At 40.8% G+C, this 15,871-nt stretch overlaps 1 protein-coding gene across 10 annotated transcripts in view; it reads right to left on the minus strand.

Moving 5' to 3' along the window:
- Positions 1–14,322, minus strand: part of SNX14 (sorting nexin 14) — a 65,730-nt gene extending 51,408 nt beyond the window's left edge. For 4 of the 10 annotated variants that reach the window (XM_068937701.1, XM_068937699.1, XM_068937702.1 and 1 more), the window contains exons 1-4: positions 6,242–6,406; positions 5,492–5,612; positions 4,597–4,673; positions 4,414–4,492 (exon numbers count right to left, since the gene is read on the minus strand). In XM_068937701.1, the coding sequence (XP_068793802.1) occupies positions 4,414–4,492; positions 4,597–4,673; positions 5,492–5,612; positions 6,242–6,381 (417 nt within the window). In that variant the 5' untranslated portion in view covers positions 6,382–6,406. Of the gene's footprint in view, positions 1–4,413; positions 4,493–4,596; positions 4,674–5,491; positions 5,613–5,934; positions 6,196–6,241; positions 6,483–10,399; positions 10,511–14,207 lie in introns of those variants that run through there. The other 6 variants (XM_068937704.1, XM_068937703.1, XM_068937706.1 and 3 more) reach the window with 6 other exon arrangements.
- Positions 14,323–15,871: the final 1,549 nt, after the last annotated feature.

Consider the following 15,871-nt stretch of genomic DNA (forward strand, 5'->3'; position numbering starts at 1 on the left):
TGGTTCTGAGAATGATCTTCCTGCAGTCCATTACCTCAGCAAGGAAAGCGGGGGAAAATGCAAGACCTGATGGCCCATCCCACCTTCCGGATAAGATCTTAAGATTCACCCTGCAACTGACTTCCACTCGATCCATTTCATGCAATTGTCAGTGTTCCTCCTAATGCCTCCTGTTTCCCAGTCCACACCATAAGTTAGGACTCTACGGTATTACTTAGGTAGGGCTGTATGTATTACTTACACAGCACAAAGCCATGTGGATGATCCCAGTAGTTAAGGGCCCAAATGCACTATACGCAGAGGCTGATCAGATAACTAAGTTAAAATACACTTGAAGTCCACACGACAGAGCTGAAAGCAATGGTAAAAACACATTCTCCTAGAGCTCAAGTTACCTATATGGCCTTAACAAAAAATGCCTTGGTGCTAGACATGCAGAATGCAGTCCTATGAAGCTCTTTCTGCACATTTTCTAAATGCACAGCACTGCAGTTACATATGATGCTCCATTACACCAAGATGCAACACTGAAACTAAGAGAGAGACAATGTGAAATCATCTAGGCTCCCAAATACAAGCACTCAAGGAATAATAGGCAATTAGGTAATTATTTGCCAGTAATGGGAATTTAAGGTGTGCAATCCATACAGACATTCCCTACAAACTCTACGAGCCTTGCAGGTGATATTCGTGCAATTCTGTAGCTCAGAAAAAACTGTAGCACCATCCGCTACATTCTTTAAAAGTACCGAGAAAGTAGGACACGTGCACTGTCTTCTGGTCCCGCAACATCAGAAACATCATGCAAGCTCAACTGTTTGCACTGCTCACATGAACCAACAGAAGGGATATGATAATATCTCAAAGAATGCTAGTTAATAAGATGTAATTTCTTTTTCTATTCAGTTTTACTCTTCAGTTTTAAATATAAATGATGAGTCATTTCACTTAAAGCCTACTTGTTTTTCCAATATTTTGTAAAATGACTGGTTCCCAATGCATGTAAAATTTTTAATTGCAAAGTGATTAAAAGCGTAAGACCAAATGCAGCAGGCAGCAGTATAAGCAGCAGCTGAAGAAAGAAAAAGAGAATTTATTTCCTAGCAAACAATGCAATACTGCAAGCTATTCAGTTTACTGCTGCTGCGACAAGCTTTCTGTGGACTGCCATGGAATAAGCTCCAGTTCCCAAGAGGAAAAACTATGAGCTGAGTGATGAACGATTCAGTAGCAGATTAGAACTACCAGGCTGGATTAGACTGGCCAGCAACAAGGAGTTGAAAAGTAAAGTAGAAAGTACAAGAAAAGCCTTAAAAGACAGTAAGACAGTACAATTAGATAGGAGAGACTGTGATCCTGAAGATCACACCTCGTAGAACAAGCCATTCACAATAAGAAAGAAGGCAGGCCAGTGTGCTGCCACAAGAGCAGGAGCCACATTCAAGACACTGACTTCTTGTCATTCATTTTCCAGCAATGCATGGAAAGATTAAAACTGCTTTTAGACCTAACAAAAAGATAAAGTTCTGGTTGCATACGAAAAGTAAGAACCTGAGAATCTGAAAATTAATGAAAAGTTTGAGATCAACAGACAGCACCCTGTTCCACTAACCCTTTTCTTTCACGATGCTGAGCAAGAACAACCAGTCAGCTTTTTTTTTTTTCTCCAAATATTACATAGACTTGATTTGCAACAGTTAAACCTAAACTGTTCCTCACACAGCAATAACAGCATTGTAGGTAAAGAACCAAATTCATTAAACTCAATGCTACAATTCAATTCTCCTTTATCCAGTCTGTAAAATTTAAAAGTACACTTAACTTAAAACTGACCAACAGAAACCATACCTAATTCAAAATGAAAAACATATTGGGAAAACTAAGATAAAGCACAAAGATTTAAAAAAACTGCAAACAAAGTTATACTTTGGTCACTACACTGTTTTTGTGCAGGATACAGACCAAACTATCAAATGTTGATCGATCCATGGCTGAGGTAGTTTAGATTTCAATTATAACAATAACTATCAATGAAGGAGGGAAGAAGCGTCAAGCACAGGCTTTCCTTACTGTTTTAAACCATTTATAGGAGCTAGATAACCAAAACAAGGCTGCAAAAACATTAAGAAACTGTAAAATGGGACAAACTGCCACCACAATCCAAGATAGAAAAACCTGCATTTGTAAGGAAGACTTGCATTTCTTCTGATTCAAGTTTGTATTAAATTAGTCTGCAAGCACTTGAAAATACAAGCTTTCAGACTATTTCAAATTAGAAACATTGGGAAATTAGAACGTTGCTAAAATTCTTCAATCTGCAAAAGAAGAACGGGAAAAACTAACGGTCAAAAATCTCAGAATTATTCTAAATAATTTGAAGAATTTGCTTTTTCAAAAAGCATTCCTGCTGCTGCACTCCTTCAAGAGCCTCATTAACTTTAATTCAGTTCTCACTGTATCAGTTTCCCCCTAATGTATGATTAGCCTATGAAAGAAAATAAGAGCAATCTCTCCTTCCAACCCTAAGCAAGCTATCTGATTCCAGGCACACATTAAACGCTGCATCCCCAGGTCAAATGATTAGCAGGAATATGGTGGGGAGAACCTCTGCTACCCTTTTAACTAGCAAAAAAGAGTTGCAACAGGCAACAGATGCAAAAAAATTTCTTGTTCCAAATAGTATAGGAGGTAAGTGGAAACAGTGACTCAGGTGCATGAATAGAGTCTGTTTGGGTCCACCAAAGATTAGTATCCTGCCTCACTGCCTCAGGATCACACAGAACTCATGTCTGGCACTTCCTTCTAGTTAAGCACCCAAAGAAAAGAAAGGAATGAGAAGCATAGCATAGACATACAAAAGCCATATCGACGCTGCTAAATAAAGCAGGGCCAGGGACATGCTATTGAAGTAAAAAAAACACACTTCGGTAAAAGCAGAACTACAGTAACAGCTAACAAATACAGAAATGCCAATGTGTGGTGATACGTTTTAAAGATCTGTCTTACAAAATAACTGTGGTAGCTATTCATATCTCTTCTATGAATAACACACAATAAAACTTTTTTTGTTTTTGCATTAATTCCCATTTCAGCTACTGCATCTTTTAGGTGAGGAAGAAAAAATAAAAAGATTAACATAAAAATGTCCAGTCCTGCAGCATTTACCACATCCTTTGCCATCTAATATAAGCGCATAAAAATATTTCATGCGTTATTGCTAAAACAACAGTTTGTTAAAAAAATAAATCTCTTTCAATGGTATGGAGTGATATTCTATTTTAATACGCTTGGGCCTAAACTTCTGCAGAAAAACATTAAATAATTTTAATAGATTCAATAATTTTAAAATAACAGAAGTTTGCTTCTGAAATTACAGAGAAAGTCACAACATTAAACCAAAGGAAGTCATCAAGTTGCTGGTGTGGTGTTTTAAAGCATTCCTCAACTGTCCCTCCCTCTCCTCCCTTAAGGTTTTCATCCTTTGGCCACTTCTGCTATGGAGCATGCCCCAGACGCCACCACTCACAATTGAATTAAAGTATTAGCTTATACTACAAGCAAAGGCAGCTCTGACCTAATACAACGGATTGTTAACAGCAGAAGCTGCTACATAAGAATATGCTCGCCTCTGACGTGCTATTTATTTGTTTTTTTAATCACAGAACTACAAAGTTAAAATTCTAAATAAATGAGATTAAGCTACACAACTGACTGTGTATTCTTCCAGCTCTGAAGGAGGACAAAAGTTTATCTATTCAGTTGCCACGGGATTTCATCAATTGCCAGCCAAGAAAAAAAAAAACACGAACCCAAAGAAAAGTAACTCTGTAGTTATTTTCTAAAAAGCACAAAGCAAGACAAAATTATTTCAAGACATTTCCTGAGTTAGGGTCTTATTAAAAACAGCTATTATGCTGTCCTTTGAATAAACACACTAACTTCTTTTTTTGAAAGATTTTGTTACGGCTTTGTCTGATGATTTAACCACCTATGAACAGACATTCAACTTACAGAAATATATTACAGAAATTTTGTAGCTGGAACAAATCACCCCTTAACCTCCACTTCAACAGACTAAGTAGGCTAGGATTCATAACTTTTTCAGAGTAAGACACGCTTTTTAATGACGCAAACATAACTGTTCCTTCCTACACACTTCCCAAATCACGTACGTTTTCTGAGGTCTAGGCATGCTATTACAGAAACAGTCACATCTGTGTGAAACAAATGTCATCTTGCCTCCCTGCTCTTAGTATATGCTCTGATTTGGCCTTTGCAAAAACAAGTTAACAAATGTAGGAACTACATCTGACTCGCTTCTACTGGACCAGAAGGAACACGTCTAACAGGGATATAAAAGGAAAAAAAAACCCACCGGATTTCATGGAACTCAAAAAATGAAGCAGCAATTACCTCTGAGAGGGATGCATCAACTTTCGAAGGCACTTTCAGGTCCAGCCACGGCTGATAGTTTTCTAGAAGCAAAGCAGGCCTGTAGGAACATAGAAAACCTAGCGTAACAATATTTGATTGAAAGTTTCCTACTGCCATGGCACAAAACATATTAAGATTACCAGTCCCACATATTTAACTTACCTGTGCCTCTTGCATTTGACCTTGCCACAGACAGCGCAGCTATGACCATGGGGAAATAGCTCTGGGAGTTCTAATTGCTAAGAGAAAACATTTGGACAAATTTATATTCTTCAAAATCATAACTCTCTTAATATATTGATAGATTAGTCAATTTGTCTTTCTGTATACAGTTACAGAGAACTGAACAGCATAAAGACAAAATTGTTTTCCCAGCAAGAAAGCAAGACACAGTATGAGAAACAACTGAATTGAACAGAAACATCTTGCACTTAAAGTTTGCAAAACATACTCTCTCACCTCTCCAGTTATCTCCCCGTACATCATCTGTTCTCACAACAGACATTACATTTCTCTACAAATCTTGCCTCACTCATAGCTTTCAACTATTATAACTACAACACTTTTGGTCCTACGAAAATAGGCATTACACCATTCTAAAGTCAGAAAATAGTAATTTCATTTAGGCTTTTTCTTCTTTGAAAATCATTTTTACTTAAAGAAGTTCGATTACAGTCAACAGTGAAGATTCAGCAATGACTTAGCCAGAGGACAAGCATAAAACATAAAATAAAAGAGAATGTGATTATTGTATGATTTCTCAACTATTGCATGTCACCTGATACTGAATTGCCAAAAGGGAAAGATGAGTGAAACGGTTAGAAAATAACATCCATGTATAGTCCCAAAAGAAAGCTTTACGCACATACATAGATCTGATGGGACTTTCCACAAATATATGAAAAAAAACAAATCTTAATCACAATATGAGTATATTTGCTGTAAAATCGTTATTAATAAAGTGGATAACAATTGCACTTGTGCCATATTTTTAAAAGCAAAGAGAATTAGAGAAAAATTACTATCCGTATCTACTGTTACAAACAGGCATATTTACCTTAGGTTTATATTTTATTGTGAAAAGAATATTTGGTAAGAGAGAATCTGGTCCCAATGAGCAGTAGAATGTGACAACACCAGCCACAAACGACCAGAAGATCATCAAAATGTGAAGATACCTTAAAATCAAATAGAAAAGAAAAAAAAAATCTCTGTGGAAAAATATCACTATTGCATAGTATTTATGTATTTAAAAAAAAAAAAAAACATACACGGACATCAGGATTTCACTAGTTGGTAGCTCAACCAGCAACTACTTCAAAGACTAAAGCTAACCCCACCTCCCCAGCACTTGCGAGAGAATTCAACTCCAGCTGCGTGAAAGTGGAGGAGTCCGAAAAAGCCTACAGCGGTCTGTCTCACCCACGGCTAGGAACGACAAAACAGCCCTGCCAGCAAACCACAGCGTCCCAAAACTACACTTCAAAGGCAGCTGCCAACCTTTACTGCTGAAGCATCAGTTTGCGTTACCGAGTACCGGCCGGGTCCCTGACGAGCTAAAGAGGCGAAGATGCCGTAGCACCGGGGAGAGGAGGGCCGTAAGGTGGCCGGTCGTCGAGCGTGATTCACGCCTGGGCTCTTCAGTTAACTGCCCAAACCACCCACAAGTAAACACCCACGCGTGGTAACCCGCGGCCTCCGGCCGGCGCCGCGCTGAGCGAAGGGCCCGCCGCCTCCTCGCCCTCCATCCCGGTGCAGGGCGGGGCCCGCGGCCGGCGCCCAACCGCCCCCCCCGCGCGGCCGTTACCGGTTGAGCAGGAGGGTGGCGGCGCCCAGCCCCAGGAGGAGGCAGCAGAAGAGCGGGTACTGGCGGCAGGTCTCGCGCAGCGCCTCGGCGCCCCGCGCGCGCTGCCTCAGCCGCTCGCGCGCCGCCCGCACCCACCCCATGGCCCCGCCGCCGCCGCCGCCGCCGCCGCCGCCCTCCCCGGCACCGGCAAGGCAGGGGCGGAACGGGCGCGACGGGGACGCTGGGGCGCGCCGCTTCCGGTGCTCCCGGAGCACGTGACGGCGCACACGTGACGGCGCACACGTGACGGCGGGCACCGGCGTCACGCGGGCGGGCGGCCGCCATGTTGTCTGAGGTTACCGGGGTGGGGTGGGGGCAGCCCGACGTGGCGGCGCCGGTGGGAGGCGGGCGAGGCGCCCCGGGCCGGCGAGCGAAGAGCACGGTACGGCCTGGGGCGCAGGCAGCGCTCTCAGCTCCTGGGCCGCGCGCTCCTGCCCCCTCCCCCTTCCCGTCACAGCTCGGGGTGGGAGAGGAGGAGGAGGAGGAGGCGGCGAGGAGGAAGGCGGCGGCGGCTCTGCGGACGGGGCGGGGGGGGGGTCGGGTCGGCCCCTTCCCCTCCCAGCCGCGGCCCCGCCGTGCAGGGCTGGCTCGGGGAGGAGGGGGGGGGGGGCGAGGCGGCGGGCAGGCCCCCGGCCGCGGTGCTGCCGGAGGAGCTGGGGGTTGGCGGAGGGGAGCGGAGCAGGACCGAGCGCCCGAGCTGCGCTCAGCGCTGGCGAAGTTTAGGGGGGTCGGGGGGGGGGGGAAGAGGAGGAAAGCCCGCCGCGTTTCGGGGAATACTTGGCAGCCGGCAAGATCCTTCAAGCAAAGCTCCAGTGACGTGGTTGGGTGGCATTTCAAGCCCTGCTGTGTAACATGCTGTACTAAGCCCTGTAAATAGACGGTCGCCGATGACCGAGCGCTTACATAAATACCTAGGTTCTGCACAACAGGGTCTAGCTCCGAGCAGTGAGAAGCTGCTACAGCTGATTGAAATGCTCCGTATTTAGATAGTGACTGAACTAAATCTTTCAGTAATTGGGATACTGAAAGAGTATGAATGTCTTCAAAAACTTAGTAACTGTGTTTACAGAAGAGGAACGGGGGAAGTAGAAGATGGAAAACACCCTCCTCAGAATCTAAGCATATATAGATTAATACATTTTGAATCAGTTTTAAATCAATGTCTTGAACATAACTTATTGCTAGTGAGGATGATTTAAAGCCAAGTTCCCTTTAATGAAAAAGCCTTCAGGTTGCATGCAAGTCATGAGCTTTCAATTGCTTGAATGCTTTCAGCATGTCTATGATTGGAAGCTCAAAGTTATACTAATATGCCACTATGGCTGTGGGAAGATTAGTTCAGGGCACAAAATAAAAGCTCTTAAACAACTTGTCCTGGGAAATATTATTTAGAGATAGGAACTTCTGAGCTGCAAATATGAGAGAAACCTGCTCAACTGGAACTGGCTGCTTTTATTTAAGTTGTCTTGAGAAGTTGATGTTGCTTTTTATATTCATTTCCACTGGCCGTACACAGGCATACTTAGGCAAAGGATATGCACATAAAGTGCACATAAAAGACTCCTGCTCAGAGTTATCTAGAAAACTAAAGCCGAAAGTAGTGTTCAGACACTTCTCATATTTGTCATAGTATGCAACACTTCCCTTGACCTCTAGAGCAGGCAAAATGCTATGGTTTGACTTCAGTATGTTGACCTTTCTCAGAGAGCTTGGCAAAAACCCAGGGTAGGATTGAGTTTCTTTAAGAGCCTCTGCACAGCGTTACTTCATGTCACTCCTTGTGTTTTCTATTAGAAAAATAAGGCATATATAAAAAGCAAATTTCTGTACAGTCTTTCTCCAGAGGAAATTAATTTTCCTCAGAAGACACACTATTTACTACCTTGTTACTTTATCCTCTGCTTTACTGCTTGTGATTTTTCGTTATTTATTTTGCTATAATTTAATAAGGAATAGCTTTTTAAAAGAAATCTGTAATTCTTAAAATACTTCATAAAGCTATCACACCATCATGCACCTGTCAAACCGTCATAGGAAATGACTTGCACAGTAAACCAGTAGCATCCAGGAATACAAGTCAAACCTCTGCTTCCATTTGTGTCCCGAGTAAAGGACAGTTGGCCTCAAGGAAAGGAAAGTTGCTTCAGATTACATCTTTACCTTAAAATGTCCACACTGCCATTTGGTGCTAATTGTACCTTATCATCTTGAGAAGCTGTTTAATTTCCTTACATTTACAAAATCCCTTCTCTAGCAGTAAGTATGAATTAATGCTGGGGGTAGGGTGGCTGGAAAATTTCTACATTTCACTACTCATTAAACAACTGAAATCTTTTAGCTTCATAACATTAAATCCAGTTTTCTTGTAACGTCTCACCACCACCCCTAAATTACAATTATTTATAGCCATAAGCTGTCTCAGAAGGTCTCAGCTTTTCTTACACTAGCTTTTCTTACACTAGCTTTTCAGTTAGTGTGCTTACATAGTTTATAGAACTGCTGGCCAGACACAACAACTTGCTTTATCCCATCCTTCTCTGCCACAGAGACAGCAGTGTTAGCATTGCAGATCTCCCTCTGTAACCCTTCCTTCTATGACTACTCGATGGTTGAGCTTGGCTAAAAGACATAGCTGAGGTTTGTTTTCCAATGAAACAAGAAAAGGAAGAATGGAAGTGAGATATTGACAAGACCCAACTTTCAAAAGTTATATTGAACTTTACGTGAGAAACGAGAGCTTTAACCATTCCCCAGCAATTGCAAGTCTGTCTGTCCTTGCAAAATCTTGTAAAAGTTCTCTGGTTACCTGGGGAACTGAGAGGGAAAATGCACATCTGGAGACGGGCTCTGAAGCTACACTGACAAGACTAGGTTATTCTAGAAAGCTAGGGGGTTTTTTGATACTTAAAATCTAAAAGGATCTTTTGCTGATCCTACTAGTGTTTTATTATGGAGTCAGTTCTCTCTTATTTTATTTATTTAAAGGTACCAAAGATGACATGTTCTAGAATTCAAAACAAATGTATCTATAGATTTGGAACACAGCTTAAAACAAAGTTACACTTCTTGGCTGAATAATATAAGTTAAGGCTGAAATTTCATTCATCAAAGCCAGGTTTCTTTAAGCTTAAATAAACTTTTTTTTTTTTTTTTTAATAAATCAGGCAATTAATTGTAATGCACAGATTCTCACAGACTGCTTGTGCTGAATTTACTTTGCAGGACTGCTTTTGCTGACCAGTAGCTCAGAAATATTAGTCATAGTCCATAATGTCTCATCTTCAAAGCCTTATATATTTATCTTTCTTAAGGATGAAGTTGTTCAGGCTAACTCACATGATGCAATCCTTTATATTTGCCCAATGAGAAATTAATTTTCATTTGTAAGCCATTCTCCACAAGTACCTGATCATTTTTGTTGGTCTCTTCCAGAAATTTAAATCCGTCATATTCAGAGCCCTTTAACTACAAATATTTGGCAGAAAATTTTCTTTAAAGTTCTTTTTACCAGCCATATTTAGCAGACAGCTAAATTTACATAACAAAATTGAAACTGAATTTGGTGATTCAGAGCTCAAGAAAATTAAGTATTAACAGATACCTTAGACTTAAGCTTAACTAGTCACTTAAAAACTTACACAGCATACAGTTACTGATTTCACCTTATGAATTCAGGGAGTTAAGATCTGTAGGAAAAATAAGGTAAAATTTTATATTTAATAATTCTTGACCTTTCTGCCATTGAAGGAACACTCAAGACTTTTGGGGAAAATATCAGTTGACCGTTTTATATGCATTTCTGTTGTTTGTTAGTTTGTGTAGGATGCTAATTATTAGCAATTAAGTAAACAAAATGCTAGTCTTACTGTTAGAAATGCAGTCATGTTCATATGTCTCTGTTAATGAGTTAATAAGCTGCTAATAATCAGAGGTATATAGCATCTGGGAGCTAGCTCCCAATTACACCTGCGCTCCGCACCACCTACACAGTCACACGCTGCCATTAGTTGCTCTAGGTTCTTTGTTTCCTGGACCACCAGGTTATGGACATACGGTGAGCAAGTGTTTTAAGAATAAAGCCAACTGAATGAAGAAAGGATAACCTGCAGCCAGACCTACCTGCTGGATACAGTGACAGAGGCTTTGAATTCCTGGATGAAATCTCACACAAATTGCTCTTTAAAAGAACAGGGGAGGTCAGCTGCTCAAAAAGAGTAAGGAGCAAAACGGCTAGAAGGAAAGAAGAAATTGTTAAACAACAACAAACAAACAAACAACCTACACATCTCTAAAGATCATTGCTCTCCATACTTAGGGGAAAAAATGAATTGCTAGCTGCTGACATTGCAGAGATTTAAACTTTTTTTTTTTTTTTTTTAAAAAAGAGATTCAGTGGGCAGTTGAAGTTGGGAGTGTGGGTGGGGGAGAGGGTTAAGCGGTCTCCATCACAATAGGCCACTCAAAATTCATCATTTCCTAAAGAGTCTGTAAAATACCATTGAATTAGATGACCTGAAAATACCTTCTGGGCTGCGTGTCTGAGGACTGAGTTATGAAATGACTGACTAGCATCTGGCAGAATCAAAACGTGCAGGGACAAAAAGGCAGGGACGCTCTTCTGGTAAGGAAATTCAAGTGAAAGAACTCACAGCATGTGAGGGAATTTCCAGAGCATCAGTGTACTGTGCCTATCCAGACTGATGCTGGGGAAAGGAGAGAGAAGCAAGGACACTGAGGAAATACTGAGCATGTCAGAATTTCACCAGGACAAGCACAGTCCATTTGGAAAAACTTCTATCAAGAAGAAATAAAAATGGCAATGTGCTAGAGGCAGTTTTGCCTCGAGGACTTCTGATGCCCAAGGAGAAAGCAAAAAGGTTCATAGCAATGCTAGTATATGCCAAACTTTCTTCAGTGGTGACACGAAAAGGATTATTCTGGACGCTTTTTTAATAGATTAAATTACAAGAACTGAGATTAATATTAGAGATCAAAATAAGTAGCTTCTACTGCGGTAGATGGCAGTTTGTAGAACATTAAAGCAGAAGGGCACAGAGGGGAGAGTTGCAAGATGAGCGTAGAAGGAAAAGACAGTTTAAAGACTATATGAAATATAGAGGCCTGCAAAATAAAAACACATCAAGGAAAATGCATAAAATAAAGCATAAGGCACTAACTGATACGAGAGATGTATTCCTCTGATTTGTAGCTTGGGGATATCCTGAGAAGAAAACAAGGTATTTTTCCTGAATTGTTAGTTGCTTTTTGAACAGCCATGAGCATTTAACGTCCACAATATCATGCAGAAAGGAGTTTCACTACTTAATTACATTGTGCGAGTGAAGATAGTTCTTTGAACATTCGTCTATTTCATTTAGTATTTTTGCATTAAAAAGATGGTGAAAAATTGTTCCCTACTCAGCACCATTGCTGCTTATGATTATTAGACTATTTTCTGTCCCGAGCTGTCTTTTCCAAAATGAAGATTCCTGCTCTAGTTAATCGTTCCTCCCGTGGGAGTACTTGTCCACCTTTGTTCTCTTTGTCCTTTTCCAGCTCTACTATATCCTCTGTTTTGTGGTGGCGTGGTAGGGAGGGGCTGCAACAAGAGGAACAAAACTGTCCAACAAAATAGCACACGAGATGCTATTTATTAGTAGTACTGGTGACTTCTTAAGTTGTTCCTTAAATTGTTTTTTGGCCTAAGCGAAAAAAGAATTCCCCTGCAGTGTTCAAGTAGTCAGGAAGTTCTAATCAATGTGCAGTAGTTCTCAAAAGTGGGGAGAAAAAACAAGTACAATTAACAGTGGCTATTGTAAGCTAGCTTGTACTACAGAAAACTTTCTGCTAATAGTATGTTGTCTGTCATGTCTAGTGATACTGATCATGTAAACCCAGGTGTAGTGATGTGTATGTTTATTATGGGGATTGACTAGCTGGTACCCTGACACCCATTGCTTTAGCTTCTGTAGATACAACACCAAATGCCTTGCATGTTTTTGTCAGGTCAGAATTCCAGAGAGATATTTTTAGTTTGAGCAGTCAGTTTCTCAGACAACATAAAGTATGTAGAAGCAGCAGAGGGTAAAAATTAAATATCATTATCAAGCTCAGAAAATTATTTGATTACATGTCAGTTAAGTTTTTCATCAACTACTTTACAGAAATTTTTACAGAACCAGCTGTATAACTGATACATTGTTATACTTACTATTTGTTGACTGAGGATTTAGGCTAGGAATTTGACATTTTCCTGCATTTAAGTGATGTACAGAGAAAAAAAAAATCAGAACAGTTAAAGAGAAGATAAAAAACAATGGGACGTAATTGTTAACTTTTCCTGGCAAGAACGTGGAATACCTGAAAACAGCAGAGTGATTCTGATTTATGATCACGGACAAAATGATGCTATGAGAGAGCCTGAACAGAGGGTTATTCTTCATGAAGATGAATTTTGAAGCTTTTCAAAAAGAACTTTTTGAAGCACATGAGCAACCTGCTGGTGTTACTTATTTTGTGGGGTAACATGAGAACATATCTTATGATATAGCTCCATAGTAAGAGGAACACGGCAGCTTTAATCAGAGAATTTAAAGTGGTGCTCAGTACCAAGTTCTGCAAGGCCAGGCTTCTTCACAGCTCATAGTTGATCAATGTCATCTATTCTCTACCAGACAGCTGCTACATAAGTTCCCGAAAGGTACTCCAGACAAAACCATTTTTTCTTAAAAAGTGCTGGCATATTTAACAGAAAAGTGGTGCTATGATGCATTACATATACCACTTCACCCATTTAGTAGCTAGTATTCTAGCTGGGAAAGACATTGGAGCTGTTAAGATCTGAGATTGTATAGGGGTTATTATTGACACTTAGTAGTATTCTGAAACAAATCAGAAAGTGGTTTAGAAAGTGACTGAATGATTTGCTACTGTATGAGCTACCTGGCTTCTCTGTTGTTTTACTGAAGTAAAAGGGAACCCGTTTTAAATGCTAGGCAGGCAGTTTCATCTCTCTCATAGATACATAAGCATTTTGAAATGTATACTAATAAATTAGCATTTTAATGTGAAAATCAGCTTACCATCTTTCATATCAAACCACAAGAAATGACATTTTGTTCTCCCTAAGAATTTGACAGTCCTCCAATCTAACCTCCAAGGACTAAGATGTTCTCTGTAGGTCCAGTTCCTGACACTTTTTCCTCCCAAGAGTGAAGTGAAGACTCACTTGAGTTTTTTGAATTTCAGATGCATCTAAGATAGCTCATAGCTCCGCATACAGAATTGAGAGGTCTAACATACACCTGAAGTTGGGTTGCAAGCAGTTCAGATCCAAGAAGAAACAAACTTTTTTTTTCCACTTGAGAAAGTGCGTTTTGCTTCAGAAGAAAAGCTATCAGAATGGAGAAGGGATGCTTTAATATCATACAGCTCATAGGGGCTTCATAACCACTATTTGTCTAGGAAGAGTAATAACTTCTCCACTGATCATTACCATGCAATTTGTATATGGTAAATTAAAAGATCAAGTGCTAACCTACCACCATATTGTGGTGTACTGTCTCCATCCAGTGGAGTTCTAGAATATATTTTAGTCAGAATACCTCTCAGTCTTAATTATGAAAAGCTTACACATTTGGGGATTCTGCTGGATTACAATGGTGGGGGCCAGTGCCCAGCTCTTCTCCCTGCTCTTCATTTTCCCCTTCATTTGTTCATTAGATCTGGAGGATTAGTCAGGGTAGCTCTACATTAACGTCTTTTTCTCCTCTCCTTCCCTGAAGCCCCAGGGCAATAGTTAAAAGCCAGCACAGAGAAAGGAACAAAACAGAAGCCAAGGATTATGTGGAGAAGCTGCTTTGGCAGTGGAGGAAAGACAGGAAATTAGTGCACTTAGTCCAAGATGTCTTAGTTCAAAATTACTCACCTGAGTTTTGCCAAGAATTCAGTACACGCACTGGTCTCCATTGGATCCTTACTCGCCTGTACTTCTAGTCAGGAATGTTCCCATCTCCCACTGAGGATTCAGAGATGCTGCTCGTCATGCACCATGCTCACCTGAAGGAAAACGACAACTTTTCCCCACTGAAAGCCATCTGTGAAACCAACTGCCTTTGTCTTGTTCATCAGCACTCAGGATGCATGAAACCTTATCTATTCTTGATCGTGTTTTACTTCAATAAGGAAAGATCATCCTGCCAAACTGAAATTTGGCATTACCAGATTCTAAGCAGCCTTCCTTTTTCAATCTTCTCCCACCTTTTCACCTGATACAGGTTTTTGCATCCAAGAGCCTTAGAACAAAGTCCCTTTTGTTTTGATAAGTGTATTTTCTGGTATGAAAAAATTAGTAAGTTCTACTGTAGATTTGAGGAAACCAAACGTCTTTCTTCAGACAATAAAGTATGGCAACCTTCATACTGGTAGTAACTCAAACAATTGTTTCCTATCTCTTGAGCTGCTGTCTTCTAGACATCTATATCCAAGCATGCACTAATCATTACAAGTACCTTCCTTTCTGAACACGTGAAGACCACCTCCAGTGCAAAACGTACCCTATTTGGGCTACCCACCCCACCAAGTCTTTCATGAAAGTCCTAGTGCAGTCCTGAGAAAACAATGACAGGCCACTTTGCTCTCTCAGGATGCTGGGCTTGTATTAGATGCTTCTCCAGGAAGAAGCAACTATTACAGAGTCTTTTAACTAGACTCCCTGGGTTTCAGCACAAACACGGAAGAACCCCATCCGATCCTGTTGTATTTATGAGCTTTTTGGGAACATCTTGAACTTGGAATCTGCAAGATCCTACCTTCTGCAGGCCCAGTCCTGCCACTTCCTGGCTCTAAAGAGGCTCCTGAGTTCACTCACCTAAGTGGGACACCTAACTATTCTGTCATTCAGTTCCCTAGATTAAAAAGACATTCAAATCAAGACTTCACATGCAGGCTTAGCTATGAATGCTGCATTCCCTCACTCAGTTGGGAGATATTATCAGGTCCCGTTAAAGACAGTTTTCCCAGCATTTTTTTTCCTCATTGTCCTACTTTTGCCCACCCATTAAAGGATTACTAAGGGCAGTGAGTGGCAAATGCATTTTGTAGCAAAAGGATGGCAGAACTCCTCGCTAGTGTTGAAAACTATTCAGTCTTTGGAGCCTGTACGTCAGATATTCAAGACTGTCTCTTGCTTCCCTGGAGCTGAAGATATTAGACTGTATCACTTCCAAATAGCAGATTTACAAATAAGAGCTGTAGGATTTCACTCACTTCCCAGAACAGGGCATTTAAAAATAGCAGCACTAGGCAGAATAACAGTTTTCTTACCTAGTTTTCTGCTTTGTTGTATTTAAATAAATTATCCCTGAAAGGAAGGTGGATTCAAGACTTGCCTGGTTCTCTTGGATGAGTTCCTACTGCATTTCTCTGAACTTTACACTAAGATAAAGTAACCCTGATGATGATGGCAGCCAGGACAGAATTTCCTTACCTTTTAACATGAAATCCAAGGACCCTGTCACTGCTCTTGACTTGAGGTTTGAATCTGGGGAAGATCCATCACGTGACAGTTCCCTTCACATCACACTGTGGCTG

The sequence above is a fragment of the Struthio camelus genome, chromosome 3 (genome assembly GCF_040807025.1).
Source record: "Struthio camelus isolate bStrCam1 chromosome 3, bStrCam1.hap1, whole genome shotgun sequence".
Taxonomy (NCBI): domain Eukaryota; kingdom Metazoa; phylum Chordata; class Aves; order Struthioniformes; family Struthionidae; genus Struthio; species Struthio camelus.